At 47.2% G+C, this 20,692-nt stretch overlaps 1 protein-coding gene across 2 annotated transcripts in view; it reads right to left on the minus strand.

The window, feature by feature from the left end:
- Window positions 1-1,298: 1,298 nt before the first annotated feature.
- FSTL4 (follistatin like 4) overlaps window positions 1,299-20,692 on the minus strand; it is a 410,907-nt gene continuing 391,513 nt past the window's right edge. For both annotated transcript variants that reach the window (XM_032837649.1, XM_032837647.1), the window contains exons 13-16: window positions 19,117-19,266; window positions 9,665-9,772; window positions 5,235-5,344; window positions 1,299-3,388 (exon numbers count right to left, since the gene is read on the minus strand). In XM_032837649.1, the coding sequence (XP_032693540.1) occupies window positions 2,686-3,388; window positions 5,235-5,344; window positions 9,665-9,772; window positions 19,117-19,266 (1,071 nt within the window). In that variant the 3' untranslated portion in view covers window positions 1,299-2,685. The remainder of the gene's footprint in view (window positions 3,389-5,234; window positions 5,345-9,664; window positions 9,773-19,116; window positions 19,267-20,692) is intronic.

Raw genomic sequence — 20,692 nt, forward strand, 5'->3', positions numbered from 1 at the left:
TTTTGAAGTAGTTCATTATGAAAGCAGCTTTTTAAATGTAAGACGAATGCTTCTTTAGTGTGAAATAGTTGTTGTCAGCTGAACTTGGGTGTTCAGCAGAAGGATCTCCGGCTGGGCTGGCTGCAAGGCTTACCATCTCTGACTTTCCAGCTGTGTCCCAGGGAGCCACTTCTGGGGCTGGAAAGGGCCAGGGGCAGCCTGGCCCGCCTTTCCCCTGCCTCCCTCTGCCCCCAGCAGTTCTGTTGGTTGCCCAGCTGAAAAGGCAGCTACTCTGCGGCCTTTGTGCACTCTGCTTGGCTGCTGTTCTATGTGGAGTGCACGCCTTGAGGCCTGAGCCGGGGGCTCCAGTAAACACGGTGAGTCAGCGTGAGGCAGAGATACTTTCTCAGACACATCTAGAGATGGAAGATTGGGGCCAAGGATTGGTGGCTGGAGTCACTCCTGGTGCAAAAGGGCCTTTGGGATTGAATGGTCTTTGACTTAGGAACCCCGTGACCCAGAGGGGCTGCTGCTCTGGCCTGGCAGCTGGGAGGTTCTTCCTCAGGTAGGCTCGGAGACTTTTTTATTATGTTCAGCTAGCCAACATGTAGTATGTCATTAGTTTTTGACGTAGCATTCAATGATACGTTAGTTGCATATAACACCCAGTGCTCATCCCAACTGTTTTTTTTTTTTCCCTCTCCCAGGGGTCGCCACTGTGTAGAAGATTTTCCCAAAGGGACAAGTTCATGAAAGTTGGAGAATTTCCACGATAGAAGTGGGAGTCTAGAAGTGAAGGTGTCAAGAGACCGAGACAGGAATAAAAAGAAAGGGTGAGAGGCATTGTCCGTCCCAGCCCTGGTGAAAGTGAGAAGGTGGCCTTTGAAGGCCATACCCTCCACCTGTAGCTCCATCCTTTACCAGGAACAAACCTTCAAGTCTGCATGGGCATAGCTGGCCACACTCTTGGGAGCTGGAGTGGACAAGTGTTTGGTGAACCAAGATGCATGGGAGATGCCAAGGGACGGGCCAATTTCAGGAAATCGGGCGGACAGGGTGGTTTGGGTGGGCTGGGCAGTCAGGTGAGTGTGAACGGGAGCTGTGTGTAGGTAAAGCAAGGCAGGGTGTATGTCTTTCTTCTCCTGAGAGGGGCTGGTGATCAGCACACAGGAAAAGCTTGGCCATGTTGGCAGGTGAAGGGGGCTATGTGAGCTGAGGTGACTGTGAGGGGATCTTTTCCAGCTTCAGGTGGCTTGAAAATCAATCACTTAAACCAGAAAGCATACGGGTGTGTTGTGACTACTGACATGAGGAAGAAAGGGGGGGTTCTGGGGGTCCAGGGAAGCTTCTTCACTGGGGACATTCTCCCCCACAGGGCCCTTCCCTGGGCCAGCTGTTGTACTTCCTTGTGCACCCCCCTACCCCCCGCTAGCCTGGCAGAGTGTGAGACATTGGGGATCATGCAGCATTGACAGCCTGTATCCTTCTCCCCAGCCCCTGAATCCTTGGGATTGTGGGTTTTGTGGCGTGGGTTACTGGGGCGAGAAGGGCCCATGTGTAAGGAGGTCCTGAAACGTGCTGTCTGGGCTGTGTTGAAGCAGGGACTGGAGTGCGTGGGCCACAGACAGAAAAAGAAAGGGACTTTAAAAACGGATAGCCTACAGAACCCACCTGGACCCCACACGGGTCTTTGGGGTTACTGTGTGGAGCCTGGAGGTCACTGTTCGGTAGGTTACCGCCCCCCACTTTGCCTGGCAAGCCCAGTCTACCCTGAATCTGGGGTCCTGGGCCTGGCTAAGAAAACCTCCCCCTTCAGTGGTAAAAGGCAGGCACGCAGGGTTTGTCCTGGTCTTTTGTGTCCCAATCCAGAACAAAGTCTTGGCCAAGGTGGTAGCCAGAGCTGCATGTGGGACTTCCGTGGTGTGGAGGGTATTATTCTTGGATGACCATTGTTCCTTCTGGCTGTAGGACGTGGGGTGGGGGCGCTCAGAGACTTGGCCTAAGGCAGGGAGAAATAGAGCTGGACGTCGGAGAGCATCTTTCTGCTTATGAGCATTTGAGGTTATAAAAAATTATCTTTTAATCAAAATTTCCAAAATAAATTGAGTGATTTCCCCATCCCCAAGATGCAAGAAGTCTTGTCGGCTCTCCCTCAGGCTCATACCAAGTCACATGGAAAGAAAAACACATAGCAGCTGCGCAGGAGAAAAGGAGGTCCAGGAAGTGGGCGGCCGTGGCTCTCAGGCCTGGAGTGCAAGCCCTGCTCCCCGCGAGCCTGTCTGCAGGCCTGGCTTCCGGCCACTCCATTGGGGTGAAGCCTGGCCAGACCCGGCGGTGAGGGACAATGAGCACATGAAGGCAACCAACGGAAAGTTAAGCCTGGACAGCAGGAGCTCTTGGTTCCACGGTGTCCCCAGGTAACATGGTGTGGAGCTGGGCACAGAAATGATTCCTTGACACGGCAGCATGGGTTCTCACCGGAGCTCAAGGCATAACTCATACTTCCCAACGAAAAACCCCAATCTGGTTAGCAGCGCATACCTTAGACTAGGAAACTTGCAAGGAGACCAGTGTTGAACCACAAAGCGAGTACAGGTTTTGCTTTTGTCTGTAAAAATGTACAGGGCGCCTGCTTGGGGCTACGGAGTGAGGACTAGGCGGAGCTCGGTGGCCCGGGGCTCTGCTCGGTGCGGGGGGAGGACCCCTTCATACCTCACCCACCCACACGGCTGTGGTCCCCCGCCTGATGCCCGCCACCTCACAACGCAGTGCGTTTTGTCTCCCATTGATGAGGAACAGCGACTCCTGGGCCGGCGTGAGCAGGTACTGTCCGAAGAGCCCGCTGTCCCTCACAATCCTGCGGGGCCCTCCCCACGGCCCGCCCGGCCCTGCAGGCGGCTCCTTTAGGTTCTCTAGCATGCCCATCTTCCCCGTGGACAGCTCCAGGAAGAGCAGGGCCGGCTCCGTCTCCGCCGCGGCGTACACGTAGTACTGGTTGCCCTGGGTGAAGGAGGGCTGGAAGGCCACGTCCGAGACGCCCGGGCTGATTTTCAAGCTGTAGAGGGTTCGGATCCGGCCCTGCAGCGTGATCTCCTGCACGTGCAGCTGGGAGCTGGTGGGGGCAGCGCTGACGACGAAGCGCCCATCGGGGGACACGTGTGGCGTGCCACTCACGTCACCATTGGGGCCGACCACCGAGTCTGTGACGCTGTCGAGCAGCAGCTGGGGGGCGGCGGGCGCGGGGCTGTCCTGTCGGCACTGCACAAAGAAGTAGCCGCCCAGGTGCGTGTGGGCCATGGCCTGGGGCGTGCAGCCGTGCCGCTGCAGGCTGACGGTTTTGAGCAGCACCAGTGTTTCCAGATCCACTTTGTGGATGGCCGCGTCGGACTTGTTGAAGATGAAGCCGAACCTGCAGAGGGAAGAACTGAGGTCAGAAGTGTAAGGGATTGCATCTTTTCTCTTCACTCTGTTGTCTCCCTTCAGGGATCTGATAGTTTCTTAAGGAGATGTACCGTCCCACAGGGCACAGCTTCTTCCGTGATTCAGCGATGATGTCAGACCAGAGGCAGTCGAGTTACAAATGCTCCTGGATGGACGCTCCCCTGACACACCCAGGATAGAAGGAGCATAAAAGTGCCCATGGCCGCTCCTCCCTGGGGGAAGCCTTCAGATTAGCACCCCTGAGGCTTTGCGCCAGCTGGGAAGGACAGGACACACCTGCTGTCAGTGCTCCTTCTCCTGGAAAGGACCGTGGGAGGGGGGGCAGCCTTTCCTGGGTCCTGTTTACGAGGCCTTTGGGAGCCATCCTGGGCAGAGGGTGCAGAGGACAGCGTTTACCTTTGCAATCGGACGGCCAAGGTGTCGCACACGGCCTCTCTCCCAGCAGAGCTGGGCACATGGCTCGCCTCTTGGAGGCTCTGCGACTCTAAAGAGGGCAGTTCCCTCTGAGAGGGTTGTCAGAGGACTGGATCAAAGAGGAAGCTGCAGGGGAAGGGCTCAGTAGGTGGGCGCTGCTCACATCTGTTCACATCTGGTCTTGGCGCAAGTCTGCTTTGGAGGCGGGTTGTGAGCTGCAAAGAGACCTGACCCTGGGCAGGACTTGGCTGTGACTCGGGGGCCTCTGCCCAAATCCCTGGCTCGGGGAGGCCTTTTGGTGCCTGTGGACACCTACAGGAGTAAGAGAAAAGTCTCCACCGCACTTATCTCCTGAGTAACTAATGGAGCGTCAGAGTGGGGAGGTGGCCAGTTTAAAGCTTCTTTAAAGCCTTCCTAAAGAGCCAGGGCACAGAGAAAGCAGGAAAGAGAAGCCTGCTCATAGAAGCAACTTGAATGCTAAAGGCCACACACAGACAACGCAGAACCTGTAAGTTTGTTAGACTCCTGGCTGAAGTCAGCTTCTTTGGGGGATTTTACCCCTTCAGAGGCATCTTAGAAGCTCTTCCCAGGTGCTGTCTACAGGGAGGGGTTCGTTAAGGGGTGTTTTCTTCCCGGTCTTGGATAAACGGGTGGGCCTAGTTTTACAAGCCCAGTTTTACAAGCCCAGTTTCAGTGTACAAAAACGAGGCATTTCTTCTTGGAGGAAGGTGTTTGATGTCAGACAAAAGAAAGGCATAAATAGTGCCCCCAAGACCTTTGGGTCTCGGTGCCTTGATCAGAGGGAGGCTTAGTCTGCTGCAGTGCTGACTTTCCGGGGTGGGGGGGTGTCTGGGGGTTCTCTGATGTGAACAGGCAGGGGGAGGGGCCGGCTGGGATGAGGGTTGCAGTGGAGACTGAGGACGCCTTTATTAGGCTGTTCTTCTGGATGGTGACAAACCAGACAACTGGGAGGGTTTGTTTCCTGGCTGGCCCTCTGCATGGCTGCTCAGGGGGCTCCTGGCTGTGTTAACTTGGCCGTCCAGGGTCTTAGCTTCTTCGAGCCTCTGTTTCCTCATCTGTAAGAAGGGGTTAAGACCACTTTGACTAGTTTTTTGTGTGTCTAGTAAGTATAGTGCGCTCCAGTCACCACTGCTGATTTTCCTCTCTTGTCCTCCGTGGACCTCGGAGGGTGGGAAAGCTGGCTGCCTTCCTTAACTATGACCATTAAGGACTCGGGATCGGTCTATTTCTCTGTCCCCTCATGAAGGAGCCCAAGGTCAGCTCAGCATGAGTGGGAAAGAAACAGAGAAGGAGCAGGTCTCACGGTGGGCAAATGCAGCCACAGGCAGGGCTGAGCTGGGTTACAGGGGGTACTGGAGGGCCCCGTGGCCCCATCTCACCTGACGTGGTTGATGATGAGGTTTGTCGGGGGAATGAAGAAATCGTCCACTCCTGAGAACGGTGTGTGGATAAGATGCTGGCCCTGGGCAGTGCTGGCTTCTGTGATCACCTACAACACAGAGCAGGAGTCCTGGTGAGGGTCCACATGAGTGGGGGGTGGCAACGTGGAAACATGTTCATGTGCTGGCAGGGACCCTCAGCGGACAGGCTGCTTCAGAGAGAGAGGGGGCCAGGAGCAGAGTGGGAGCTGCTTGGGAATGTCAGAGGCAGGGACCCATCCTCCTGTGGAGAGGAAGCGATGGTTTGGGAATGCCCGAACCATGCCCTCCTGCTTAGGGAAGCCTAACCCTGATCCTATGGGACCCTGTCGCCCCCTGAGGGCACAGCTTCCCAGAGGGGTCCCTAAAACAGAACGGTAACTATGCTCAGATGCTCAGAGACCACACTTCCCCACAACTGAGAATCCTACCATCTAAGCATCCAGGTCACCCTGGGAAAAGAGGGAGAGCGCCTTTAAGTCACTAAAATGTTAAATGGTGGAAAGATTTACTGGTTCCCTGTTTTCCTCTGATGTCAGGTGCCTGGGCCTGTTTGTTGGGAATCTCTGTCCTATACTGCTCACAGAGGTGTTCTCTGGGAATTGTGACTCCAAATTTTATCAGAGAGAGCAGATATTGTGCAGAAATGCCATTCAAAGATGCTGCTCTGGCCATTTAGATGGCTTGCAGTTAGAATGCTGGGGCTCAGGCCTGGTAGTGGAAAGGACTTGTGAGAAAAATGAAGAATCAGGCACTGGATTTTGTACATGATGGGAGTGACCGAGCACAGCTACCTCTGTTTCCCTGGAGGTAACACCTGATCCCCTGTGGAGTCAGCAGGAGGCTGATGCAGCCACTGTCTGGTGCAGAAATCCCTGGGGGGGGGGGTCTGTGTCAGGGAACAGCATGCTACCGATGCGGAAGAGAGCCACATGCTGTCGGAGATTAGGTGGCATGACAGAGTAGTTTGAAGGTCCTGCCAGGAAGCCCTCTGTGGGCAGGCTGAGCATCTGTCCAGCAGCTACCCTAGTCTTGGGTGCGTCTAGGCCATGACATCGTGCCAGCCAGCCTGGGTCCCCCTTGTCTTTGCACATGCTCATCAGCCCTCAGTGGCTAGGCCAGTGCTCTGAAAGATGGCCGACCTGCAGCCAGAGGAGGAGCTTGGCCACCTGGTGGGCCATTTTGGGGGAAGAGCCACAAGGTCAAGCCCAGACCCTCTGAGCAGGAGAGTGGGGCTTAGGCCTGAACACAGAGCTTAGACACTTTTCCTGATCTAGATATTGTGGCCATGTCTACAGAAAGAAGGGTCTAGACTTGTGTAGCCTGAGGCTGAGGACAGTGTCTCCTGGAGCTTTGTGACTCACAAGGGTTGGAGTTCTGGAGGCTTTTACTTTCGAAGAATAGGCCTGACTTCTGGCTCTTTCTTTTATGGGAAAATGAACACCACTTGGCCCGCCTCCTCAGGGAGGGTTGAGGTTTGAGACTTTTCTGGATCGTGGTTCCCACGCAGGCAGAACGCCCGATTGGAATGATGAGGCCTGTGATTTGTATTTTTAGCCTTGGGGCGGCTCCAAAGTTGTAACATGGCATTAGGTTATTTTGCAGTGGTTTTTAAAAATGGCCAAATGACACTTCCATGGCAAGCACATGGAGAAAAAACCTCTCAGAACTGGGCAGTAAGAAAATAGCAGCCTGAGGAAACTGGATCTTGGGAGTGTCTAAGGGAAAGTGCCAGAGAATTCCAAGAAGACATACAATCACTGCTTGATATCAGGCCTGTCATTTTCACTTCTAATAGAAATGGAAAATCACAGGCTGTCAGCGGTCAGGGTCATTCACGCCTCACCACACCGACACCCTGTACTGAGAGATTACCTCATCAAAACGCACTAGCATGGGCCATTGAGCCGATGGGCGCGACCCGCCTCATTTCTCCAACGAGTCTTGAGTTCCTTATTGGCCTTGCATTCTGCAGAGGGCCTGGGCACATTCGTGTCCTCATTCATGCCCAAAAGATAAGTGTTATTTGAACCCCTCAGTTTTGTTGGCTCTCTGGGCTTGGTTCAGGAGCTGTACATCAGTGTCGAGATACCATGAAATGTCACTTGGTCATCAGTGCAGGGTCCTGAAGGCTGGGCAGCTCTCCCAGCGGGTAGACAGAACCAGCTGAGAAGGGAGGCCTCGTTGAGCTTCAGATACTGTTGCCTCTCGTGTCTACTTTTATAGGATTTAGTTCCTTTGTGGTTTCTGATATACTTGTGTGGATGTGGACATGAGAAAAAATGGTTTTGCAGATGCCAAGTTTATAGTAAACCAAGTTGTGTCATTATTCAGGTTTCCCCTGTCCTTCTTTGGTCTTTTTTGTACAATGTGAGTGCATTTTTAATCGAATTCGTCTTTATGTTAAATCACTCTTGTTTGAGGCATTTAGTTGTTAAGTGCTTGATATCTCTTGGGTGTTCATCCCATGGTGTCTCTCTGTGTTTGCTGTTTTTAGTGCTTTTGACCTTAAACCCCACCTTGCCTGATGTGAGTGGCAGTCTGGATACATTCTTGTCACCTGTCCTTACTATGCCTGCCCTTTTAAATTCAGCCTTTTCTTCTCTTTGAAACATGTGTGTTTCTCATCAACAAGTTCTAGTTTTCTTCCTTCCTAACCCAGTTTGATCATCTCTGCTTTCAAGAGAAATCAGTTTGTCAGATGTGGAATAATGAGACCATTGTTTCCCAGCTGCTACATTCTGCCAGCATTCTCTAAACTTTCTATTATTCCAGTAAGGTATTTCTAAGTATTTTTACCCCCTCTTCTTTCCTCCACTCCCTATGCTTATTTTTATGGAAATAATTTATCTTTGGTTACCGTCTGGTAGCAGGGTTTCTCATCCAGCGTGTCTCTCCTCATTCAGACATCCTTATTTAGCACTGATTACCATTTCCAGGGAGGCTGTCCTCATCCTTCTTCTCTGGGCTCATTGTTCAGAACTGTCTCCTCTTTATCTTGAGGACTCTGATCTGGTTCATCTGGTGTTTGTTGGGTATCTTTCCACAGATCTGTTCCTCAGAGGGGGCGGTGAATGATGCGGTCTCTGAATTCTTATGCCTACGCTCTCTTTTGTCCAGTGAAGGCTATCTGGGCCAGGAATAGGACTCTTGGATTTCAGTCCTAGAGCATCTACGATGTGCCAGCTGCTGTGGCAGGTGGGAAATCCAGGACCAAGCTGGTGTTTTTTTTTCTGTTTTTCAGCTCATAGCTGTTAAATTAGGAAATCATTTTTGGTTTCAGAAAAAAAGTGTTTTGGTGGACCCTCCCCATGAATTACTTTAGAGGCTTTCCAGGAGCTGCCAGAGGGACCAATAAGTTAGGATTTCCCTGGGCTTACACTCTGCTCTGAATGACCTTCATTCAGGCTCCTAAACCCTCTAATGGGGATTTTCTGTCAGTTCACTGGGGCCCAGGGTCATGGCATCCCTCAAATGACAGTAGTCTCCGTTTACAGGAGGTGTGGCAGAGACTTCTCCCTGGCCCAGCAGGGCAGAGACAGGCAGGCAGGTGGTCAGTCTTCTGGAGGATGACCCTTCCTTCTTCCCGGTCTTGAGAACAGGGTGAACTGGGATCCCTCTGCAGTTCTTCTCAGCTGGTCTTCTGAGAGAGAACAAAGCCCTAATGTCCTGAGGCATCCAATGCATGAATTAACTTCTCTTCTGTCTATCTAGAGGGGCTCTGTGTACATCTCTGGGAGAAATCAGGCATTCAGATCTCTTTTCTTAGGGCTTAATCCTCGAATGCATCCCTGCTGATGAGAAAGGCAGAGGCACGCACTCTTAACATGGGGATGGTGTTGACCGTCTCTTGTTGGTGGACAGGGGAATCCCACAGAACTCTCAGGCCTAGACTGTTTCCAACAGACCGTACCGTGCACTGGCTGACACTGGGCTGCAGAGCCGCAGGGCCTGGTTTGGACCACGGGTACGTTACTGAACTTTCCTGTGCCCTAAAGCACCATAAGCACTCAATAGATGCGCTTCTAGTGTGGACACGACTGCTGCTCTTACTTTCCTTTCCTTATCAAGTACTTGCTTGGACACTGCCCTTGAGCCTGCTCAGCCCAAGGAGCAGAACGCCCTTGCTCAGGAGAGGGGGAGTCCGGGAGCCACATTCCACTTGTCCTGACATCACAATCTTAGCCATCATCAGGATTCTTGTCCTTAAAGGTAGGCCTGGCAGATGATACCTTGGTAATGGTCTGTGAGGGGCTCTGGCTCTCCTTAAGCCTTGGTAGATAGATTTTGGATAAATGTGATTAGCTACCTAGGGAAGCAAGAGACGTGTATGGGAGGTCAGCATCCTTTGTTCTGTGGGGTGAGTGTGGGTCTCCATGTGTTCAACATACCTGGAGGCTCGGTTGGGACTTGTGCACATCCCCCCAGCTCAGGACCCACACTTGGTCATGAGACTTGTCATAGGTCAGCTTAGATGGCAGAGGGTCCACACCTATGGACTTGAGAAAAAAATACATACAAGTGGGTCATCATTATTATGAGCTGACACGGTGGTCACTTCTGGACTTGGTGTACATGACCGTCATGCCTAGGTGAGTGGAAAGCCAACCTCTCTGCCTTGGCATAAAGCCGGCTTGGGAGGCCAGGGCTTAAGCTGCCCTTCTGGGTGTTCTTTAGAGGCAGAAGTAAACTCTTGCCAGTAATTGAAACCTTTTCGAAAAATTCTTCCATGTTTTACTCAAAGGGGACCCAGACCATCTCAGCAAAAGCCTAAACATAACCAGAAGGTTACATTTTCCACTCAAGAATCAGCTGCAGGGCACTCTGGTTCCTGCTCCCAGAAGGCTTTTAGACCTCTAGAACCCTCTGTGTCCTTCCCCAGGTGGTTCTGAGCTGAGATTCTGGTGCATTGGCCCTTCCTCCTGAGCCACCTGAGATTGACTTTGAGATCAGCCCTTATCCCTGGACTCTTAGGTCAGCAGAGCTTTTCCCTTTCTATTCCCCTTCCCTTCCCTTCCCCCTTTTCCCCTTCCCCATTTCTTCCTTCCCTTCCCCCCTCCCCTCCCCTTTAAAAAATTACTAGGCATTACAAGATACAGAGTATATGGCTAGAGACTACTAAAAAATACAAGAGAAACAGACCCATGAATGATTTATAAAAAGATAATTACAAATTTATATACAGAAGTGTGTATGTATGTATATATATATATATATATATATATATATATATATACACAGAAGTAAAATTAAGTAGAAATAAATGCAATACCTGAAATTAAGAACTCACTAAATAGGTTCTGTGAAATCCATATTAGGCATAGCAGAAAACAGGGCTAGGGAAAGATAGGTTGATAGAACATACGAAAATTGAAGCATGAAGAGACAAAAAAAGGATGGAAAAGAAGAGTACAAGAACATGTGGGATGCAGTAGAAATGTCTAACTTTTAAGTTTCCAAAGAAGAGGTAAGAGACAATCCCAGTCTGATGAAAGTTATCAATCTACACATTCAAGAACCACTAAAACTTCAAAACCACTAAAACTTCGAAATTGGAATACATACAAAGAGCATCATCCCTGGGCACATCAAAGTAAAATTGCTAAAGATCAAAGAGTGACAAAAAGACTGGCAGTTGACCTATTACCAAAACAACAGAAGACAATGGAGCAACATCTTAAAATGCCAAGTGAGTACAATTGTTAAGGTAGAATTCTATATCCAGTGAAAATAGTCTTTAAAGGGAAAATACAGTTCTTTTCAAAGAAACAAAAACAGAGTGTGTTGCTATCAGGTCTCCACTAAAAGAGCTACTTAAAGTCATTCCTCACAATGAAAATGATCCCAGACAAAGCTGTGTACTTCAGGAAGAAATAAGGAGCAGTGAGAAAAGTAAATATGTGGGTGAATATATATGACTACCAAGTGTACAAAATAATGCTAAGCCAGGTCTTGTAGGGTTCAATTATATATAGAATTAAAATCTATCCCCACAATCATATGAAAAGACAGGAGAGGAGTTAAAGGAGTTACTGTTACATGGTTCTATTAGAGAAGTGAAATCATAAATTATGAGACTGTACTGAGACAACTATGCATATTATAATCTCTGTGGTAGTCCTAAAAATAACAGAATAATATTTGATTAATCCAAAAGAAAGTAAAATGGAGGAAAAAGAAAAAAACAGATCAAGTAAAAAACCAGTAAGATGGTAGATTTAACTATAAAATTAACTGCCTTAAATATAGATGGATCAAATGGCCCAAGTAAAAGATCAAGATTATAATACTAGATAAACCCAAACACACGTAGCTTTATAAAAGACCACCTTAATCGCTGAGCCACCCAGGCACCCAGGCCATAAAAGACCACCTTAAATATATGGACATAGAAAGGTTGAAAGTGACAGGATGGAAAAATACAGCTAACACTAATTAAAAGAAATCTGATCTGTCTGTACTAGTAACATAGACCAGAAAGGAACAGAGACAATATACTGTAATAGTCACCGTACAGGCGATACAATGGCACTACATTCATATCTTGCAATAGTTACCTGAATGTAAATGGGCTAAATGCCCCAATCAAAAGACCCAGGGTATTGGAATGGATAAAAAAAAAAAAAAAAACAACAAAAAACAACAACAAGACCTAGCGATATGCTGTCTGCAAGAGATTCATTTTAGACCCAAAGACACCTCCAGATTTAAAGTGAGGGGGTGGAAAACGATTTACCATGCTAATGGACATCAAAAGAAAGCGGGGGTGGCAACCCTTATATCAGGCAAATTAGATTTTCAACCAAAGACTATAATAAGAGGTGAGGAAGGACACTCTTTCATACTTAAAAGGGTCTGTCCAACAAGAAGTTCTAATAGTTTTAAGTATCTATGCCCCTAACATGGGAGCAGCCAATTATATAAACCAATTAATAACAAAATCCAAGAAACACATCAACAATAACACAATAATAGTACAGGACTTTAACACACCCCCTCAATGAAATGGACAGATCATCCAAGCAAAAGATCAACAAGGCAATAAAGGCTTTAAATGACATACTGGACCAGATGGACATCACAGATTCAGAACATTCCATCCCAAAGCAACAGAATACACATTCTTCTCGAGTGCACATAGAACATTCTCCAGAATAGATCACATCCTGGTTCACAAATCAGGTCTCAACCCGTACCAAAAGAGTGGGATCATTACCTTCATATTTTCAGACCACAGTGCTCTGAAACTAGAACTCAATCACAAGAGGAAAGTTTACAACTCCACTCCAGATATATGGAGGCTAATGAGCATCCTACTAAAGAATGAGTGGGTCAACCAGGGAATTGAAGATGAATGAAAAAATTATGGAAACAAATGAAAATGAAAACAACTGTTCAAAACCTTCGGGATGCAGCAAAGGTGGTTCTAAGAAGAAAGTATATAGCAATACAGGCCTTTCTCAGGAAATAAGAAAGGTCTCAAGTACACAACCCAACCCTATACCTAAAGCAGCTGCAGAAAGAACAGCAAAGAAACCCTAAACCCAGCAGGAGAAGAGAAATAATAAAGATCAGAGCAGAAATCAATGAAATAGAAACCAAAAGAACAGTAGAACAGATCAATGAAAGTAGGAGCTGGTTCTTTGACAGAATTAATAAGATTGATAAACCCTTGGCCAGACTTATCAAAAAGAAGAAAGGACCCAAATAAATAAAAACATGAATGAAAGAGGAGAGATCACAACCAATACCAAAGAAATACAAACATTAATAAGAACATATTATGGCGACTATATGTAGCAAATTAGAAAATCTGGAAGAAACAGATGCATTCCTAGAGATGTATAAACTACCAAAACGGAACCAGGAGGAGATAAAAAGCCTGAATAGACCCATAGCTAGTAAGGAAATTGAAGCAGTCATCAAAGATCTTCCAACAAACAATAGTCCAGTGCCAGATGGCTTCCTAGGGGAATTGTACCAAACACTCAAAGAAGAATTAATACCTATTTTCCAGAAACTGTTCCAAAAAAATAGAAATGAAAGGAAAACTTCCAAACTCATTTTTAGGATGCCAGCATTACCTTGATCCCAAAAGTGGACAAAGACCCCATCAAAAAGAATTATAGACCAATATCCTTGATGAACATATGTGCAAAAATTCTCCCCCAAATACTAGCCAGTAGGATCCAACAGTACATTAAAAGGATCATTCACCATGACCAAGTGGGATTTATTCCTGGGCTGTAATGTTGGTTCAACATCTGCAAAGTCAATGTGATACAATAAAAGAAAGCACAAGAACCACATGATCCTCTCAATAGATGCAGAAAAAGCATCTGACAAAGTACAGCATCTTTCTTGATCAAAACTCTTCACAGGGTAGGCATAGAGGGTACACATATCACTCAGTATCATAAAAGCCATCTATGAAAAACCCACAGTGAATATCATTCTCAATAGGGAAAAACTGAGAGCTTTTCCCCTAGGGTCAGGAACATGGCAGGGATGTCCACTATCAGCTCTGCTCTTCAACATAGTGCTAGAAGTTGTAGCCTCAGCAATCAGACAAAAAGAAATAAAAGGCATCTGAGTCAGCAAGGAAGAAATCAAACTCTCACTCTTTGCAGATGATATGATACTTTATGTGGAAAACCCAAAAGACTCCACCCCAACACTGCTAGAACTCATACAGGAATTCATTAAAGTGTCAGGATATAAAACCAATGCTCAGAAAGCAGTTGCATTGCTAGACACCAACAAGACAGAAGGAAGAGAAATTAAGGGGTCAATCTCATTTACAACTGCACCCAAAAATGTAAGATACCTAGGAATAAACCTAACCAAAGAGGCAAAGAATCTGTACTCAGAAAACTATAGAATACTCATGAAAGAAATTGAGGAAGACACAAAGAAATGGAAAAATGTTCCATGCTCATGGATTGGAAAAAAAAATGCTATGAAAATGTCTATGCTACCTAGAGCAATCTACACATTTAAGGCAATCCCTGTCAAAATACCATCAACTTCTTTCACAGAGCTGGAACAAATAATCCTAAAATCTGTATGGAACCAAAAAAAGACCCCAAATAGCCAGAGGAATGTTGAAAAAGAAAACCAAAGCTGCTGGCATTCCAATTCCAGACTTTAAGCTCTGTTACAAAGCTGCCATCATCAAGACAGTATGATACTGGCACAAAAACAGATACATCTATCAATGGAACAGAACAGAGCGCCTAGAAATGGACCCTCAACTCTATGCTCAACTAATCTTTGACAAAGCGGTAAAGAATGTCCAAAGGAAAAAAGACAGTCTCTTCAACAAATGGTGTTGGGAAAATTGGACAGCCACATGAGAAGAATGAAACTGGACCATTTCCTTATACCACACACAAAAATAGACTCAGCATGGAGAAAAGACCTCAATACGAGACAGGAATCCATCAAAGTCTTAGAGGAGAACATAGGCAGACCTCAGCCACAGCAACTTCTTTCTAGAAACATCACCAAAAGCAAGGGAAGCAAGGGCAAAAGTGAACTATTGGGACTTCATGAAGATCAAAAGCTTGTGCACAACCAAGGAAACAGTCAACAAAACCAAAAGACAACCGACAGAATGGGAGAAGAGATTTGCAAATCACAGATCAACAGCTAGTATCCAAAATCTATAAAGAATGTATCAAATTCAACACCCAAAGAACAAATAATCCAATCAAGAAATGGGCAGAGGACATGAACAGACATTTCTGCAAAGGAGACATCCAGATGGCCAACAGACACATGAATAAGTGCTCAACATCACTCGGCATCACGGAAATACAAATCAAAACCACAGTGAGACACCACCTCACACCAGTCAGAATGGCTAAAATTAACAAGTCAGGAAACAACGGATGTTGGTGAGGATGCGGAGAAAGGGGAACCCTCCTACACTGTTGGTGGGAATGCAAGCTGGTGCAGCCACTCTGGAAAACAGTAGTTTTTGCATTTGAGGGGGTTCCTCAAATAGTTGAAAATAGAGATATCCTATGACCCAGAAATTGCACTACTGAGTATTTACCCTAAATATACAAATGTAGTGATCCAAAGGGGCATGTGCACCTGAATGTTTATAGCAGCAATGTCCACAATAGCCAAACTATGGGAAGAGCCCAGATGTCCATCAACAGATGAATGGATACAGAAGCTCTGGTATGTGTGTATACACACACACACACACACACACACACACACACACACACAAAATGGAATATTATGCAGCCATAAAACCCCCAAATCTTGCCATTTGCAATGACATGGATGGAATTAGAGGGTATTATGCTAAGTGAAATAAGTCAATCAGTGAAAAACAATTATCAGATGATCTAACTGACATGAGGAATTTGAGAAACAAGATAGGATCATAGGGGAAGGGAGGGAAATATGAAACAAGATGAAACCACAAAGGGAGAGAAACCATAAGAGACTCTTAATCTCAGGAAACAAACAGGGTTGCTGGAGTGGAGGGGAGTGGGAGAGATGGGGTGGCTGGGTGATGGATATTGGGGAGGGTATGTGCTATGGTGAGCACTGTGAATTGTGTAAGACTGATGAATCACAGACCTGTACCCCTGAAAGAAATAATACATTTTATGTTAAAAAAAAAACAAAACAAAACTCAAGGGGCGCCTGGGTGGCTCAGTGGGTTAAAGCCTCTGCCTTCGGCTCAGGTCATGATCCCAGGATCCTGGGATCGAGCCCCACATTGGGCTCTCTGCTCACCAGGGAGCCTGCTTCCTCCTCTCTCTGACTGCCTCTCTGCCTACTTGTAATCTCTGTCTGTCAAATAAATAAATAAAATCTTTAAAAAAGAAAAAAAACTCAAAAAAGTTTCTTGATGATTAAAAACAGCAGCAACAATATTTTCTATCAATTTTGCATCTTACTCCCCCTTTTCTATATCCAATTTTGGGTACAGAGAAGGCGTTTAATAAATGCTGGTTCAATAAATGCCTAGGCAGTATTTTTGGGGATTGTAACACAATTTTATGTACCTTTCACTTGAATTGAAGTAGATCTTTGGGAGCCTGTCCAGGGCTCATAACACAACACCACTGAGGAGATCTTTCATCTTCTCAGTTATCCCTCCTCCCAATGTTGGTCCCACCTAGAATGTATTTCCTTCTCAGAAAAATTAAACAAAAAAATTAAATCCTATAAAAAATGGATGTAATTTAGATAAACCTACAACCACAGTGTGAGACTTCAACACACCTCTCAGCAGCTGATAAACTAAGTGGACAAAGGAGAAAATGACTTAGAAGATCTGAACAATGCAACAAACAAACTTGCCATAATTGACATGTATACGGAATACGATACCTACCGTTAGAACACACATTCTTTTAAAGTTCATGTGGAACATTTTTATCCACATTGATTCCAAGCTGGGTCATACAGCAAGCTTCAGTGAGTGTCAAAGGATTGAAATTACCCAGAGTATGTTCACTGGCCAGAAAAATCACTAAGAGAAAATCTTCTGCCCAAGTGGCCTGGAGAAACCACAACCCAGGTCACACCCACATTCCCCCTGCAATGAGCATGCACAGGGGCATTGCTAGGAAGACAAACCACAGCCCCGCTCACTGGCCTCACTTTCTCCCTCAATCCACAAGGCTTCAGTGGGCCTTTGTGGTCACCCAGCAGTCCTAGCATAGTGGCCTGGTCAGTTCAATCTCAAATGCACCCTTCCCCTCTCTCCTCAAAACTCCAGGCTGGGTGATCATTTTCCTTCTTATTTCACTGAGAAAATAAAAGCAACCACAAGAGCTGTTCATCCACCTGCTCCCAGTTGTAACTGTCACCTCTTTATAAGTGTACCTGAATATTTTCCATTTCCTTCGGTTATATGAAAGAATGTGATTTTATCCAAAGCTTGCATCTCTACTTCTCTGCCCTGGATTCCACTGACTCCTGCCCACTTCAGTGATGCAGAAGAAATGGATGATGTGTGGGAAGGTTTTTTTTTTTTTTTTTTTTAGCATTATATTCATACATATATACATAAAAACGCTGTAATGTCATCTAAAGAAACTTCTGTATGCTCTTCTACTTACTGTCTCATTTGACTCCTTTTACTCATATTTATAGCAACCCCCCTCACAATGATTGTATTTCTATGACCGCAAGCTTGTATTGCATGATCATTCTATCTGTTCCAGGGTAATCCATGGGACACCAAATCCAATGGTCGGTTCTTAGTCTTGGTGATTTGAAAATGCTCAGCTCTATTGGACGCCATTCTTAAAACACTCCTTTTCTTCATTTCTGGAAAACCCTTCCTCCCCCCAATTTTCTTCCTACCTTTTAAGCTCCTCCTGCTTGGTCTCCTTGTTGGCTTCTTCTCTCCTTCCTGATCTTTAAGTGTTGGAGTGCGTCAGGGCTCCAAGCTTGACCTCTTCTCCATCTGTACTACCTCCAGTCATTTCATGCTTCTCTGGATGTAACACTTGGTATGGTGACCATACCCACCCTGACCTCTCTGGCCTAGAGCTCTCGCTGGCCTCCAGACCTGTTCATCCAATTGCTTATTTGACATCTCTACTTACATTTTTATTTTCATTTAAAAAAATTATTTATTTTAGAGAGCGAGAGCATGAGCGGGGAGGAGGGGCAGTGGGAGAGGGAGAAGCAGACTCCTCACTGAGTGCAGAGCCTGACATGGGGCTTGAACCCACAGCCTGGAGATCATGACCTGAGCCGAAATCAAGAGTCATACACTCAACGGAAGAAATCACCAAGGCGTCCCAATGAACATTTATAATAGCAATGAACACTTAGCAGGTCTAAACCCAAATTCCTAATTTTTCTGTCTTCCTGCTCCATGGCCTATATCACCTGCCATACCACCTGCTCTAGAGAGTGCATTATTTTCCTATTACTATGATAACCTATTACCACACACTTAGTGGCTTAGAACCACACCAATTTAATTCTTTTACAGTTCTGGAGGTTCAAAGTCCAAAATTAAATTTCCCTGGGCTGAACAAGGATGGCTGTAGGGCAGTGCCCTCTCTAGAGGCTGGAGGGGAAAATATGTTCCCTTGACTTTGCCGACCTCTAGCGCTGCAGTCTTTGGCTCGCGGCCCCTACCCCCATCTTCAAAGCTAGCAGAGCCCCAGTGTGCTCCAGTCCTCCCAGTGCCTCCTGCCCCTAACAGTCACATTTCTCCTTGCCACCCTGTGATACTGGTACTTGCACTCGCATTGAGGAAGGGCTCACCCAGGTCATCCCCGGTAATAGTCCATTTACACATCCTTACCTTAATCACCTCTGCAGAGGCCCCTGTGCCCGAGAAGGAGACATTCATAGGTTCTGGGCATGAGAAAGTCGTCATCTTGGGGCCGTTACTCAATCCACCATACACAGTAAATGGCATCACCATTCTACTGTTCTTCAAAGTAACGAAAAGCCCCTAACAACCTGATTTCCCGCTCTTAAAACTTCCATTCGACCCAGCAGAAAATCTTTCCACACTTAAGATCTATCAAGGATCTGGTCAGTCCTTGCCACCTTCATGGCTGGCGGCAGTTCATGCCTGAATTATTTCAGTAGCCATGATGCTGCCCTGCTCTGCCATTGCTTAACAGAGTCTGCCTGTTTCAGAGTCTAAGTGGGATGAGGTCACTGCCCGGATGAAAACCCTCTGTGGCTTGGGCGGTGCTTTACCCCCCTTCACCACTCCCCGCTCCCCCTGCTTCTCACTGTCCTCTAGCCCCCTGACCCGCCCTCCGCTACCAGAATGGGAATGCAGCAGGCTGTGCCCCTGAACCAGTGGCACCCTCACTCCCTTGGAGAGATGTACCTGTAGGACTTTCTGGGCTTGCACGTCGACCACAAGGACTCTGTTCAGTGCTGGCTGGGCCACGTAGATGTACCGGTGCCGGACGTTCACGGCCGAGGCCCACTGGCATGGCTGGGTGGCATTTCCTTCCCCTTGGGGACAGATTTCTTCCTGTAAAGGAGACAGGCTGCCATGGATCTTCTTAATCCCCTGGGTCCCCTGCCCTGTGTGGGTCCCTCTCCCTCACCCCCCCGTCCCTCTGTCCCCTTCTTAGAACCCACAAACATGCCACACCAGCCCTCCCACATCACCTGTTTTGAACATTCACCTCCACCTCCTCCCACTCGTGAGGCTGGAACTCCCTTTGCATGTGTTTTTTATGAGCAGCCGCCAGGCCTGCTTTCTTCCCCTCTTGGGTGCGAACTTCCCCGTCTGCACTGAGCTCAGCACTCCAGACTTCTCACTTATTAAATTAAATCTGCTCCCCTTTTTTATTTGAACTTGAGGTACCACCTGACTCCATGCTGCCTATTCTTTGCTTCCTTCCACCAGCTCCCCCACCCCACAGGCTGGTCCTTCTCTGTTGGCTGGATCCTGCTCAGTTTGCTGATCTCTTGGTCTCTATATGTCAGAATGCACAGGGGTCAGTCCCTCAATGATTTTTCCTCTTCACCACTCCCTTTGCTCATCTCATCCCAACTGATGGCATCAAATACCATCTATGTGCATATAGCTCCCAAATTTGTATCTTTAGTTAGAGCCTCTTCTCTGAACTCCAGATGTACGCAGCCAACCACCTCACTCTACTTGGCTATTTGCTGTACACCTCAAACTTGAGAGTTCAAACTTGAGAGTTCAAAGTCAACTCTACTTGGCTATTTGCTGTACACCTCAAACTTGAGAGTTCAAACTTGAGAGTTCAAAGTCAACTCCCAATTTTACCTCCCAATCCTGCTCATTCCTTTAATAAAATGGTAGCTCCACTGTTTTCCTTCCTTAGACCAAAACCCTTATGGCCATCTTTGAGTCCTCTTTTTCTCCTCATCCTCTCAGTCCTCATCAGGGCATCAAAAATCATTTCAGCTCTGCCTTCAAAATACGTTCAGAATTTGACGTTGCCTCACTGCTCCCACCTCCATCACCCGGGCTCAGGCCAAACTATCTACTGAGTAACGGCTGTAGCATCCCTGTTGTACTCCTTGATTCCACCACCCCTCCCCCCGCCCCCCATTCTCAACACAGAATCCAAGGGCATCACTGAGAGTCTGCCCACACCTCTCCTCTCCTCAACACCCTCCACTTCATTAACATTCCTTCTGGCTCAGAAGAGGAGCCAAGGTTTTCCGGAAGTCAAGTAGGCCCTGTCCCCTTTGGCTCCTGCTACTCTTCTGACCTTCAGCTTTTCTTTCCCGTCCCTGCTGTGCTTGCTTTTCTTCCCTCATGCCACCCTCCTGCCCTGTTCATTGGCCTAGCACCACCAGCACACTTTGCCCCTGTACCTGGCTGCATTTGTCATTTCCACCTGACGTTGTGCACTGATCTGGCTACATCTTTTTAGGCTCTCTTCTGTCACTAGAATGCTCTGTGATGGGCTCTT

The sequence above is a fragment of the Lontra canadensis genome, unplaced genomic scaffold (assembly GCF_010015895.1).
Source record: "Lontra canadensis isolate GAN:19392208 unplaced genomic scaffold, GSC_riverotter_1.0 scaffold99, whole genome shotgun sequence".
NCBI lineage: Eukaryota > Metazoa > Chordata > Mammalia > Carnivora > Mustelidae > Lontra > Lontra canadensis.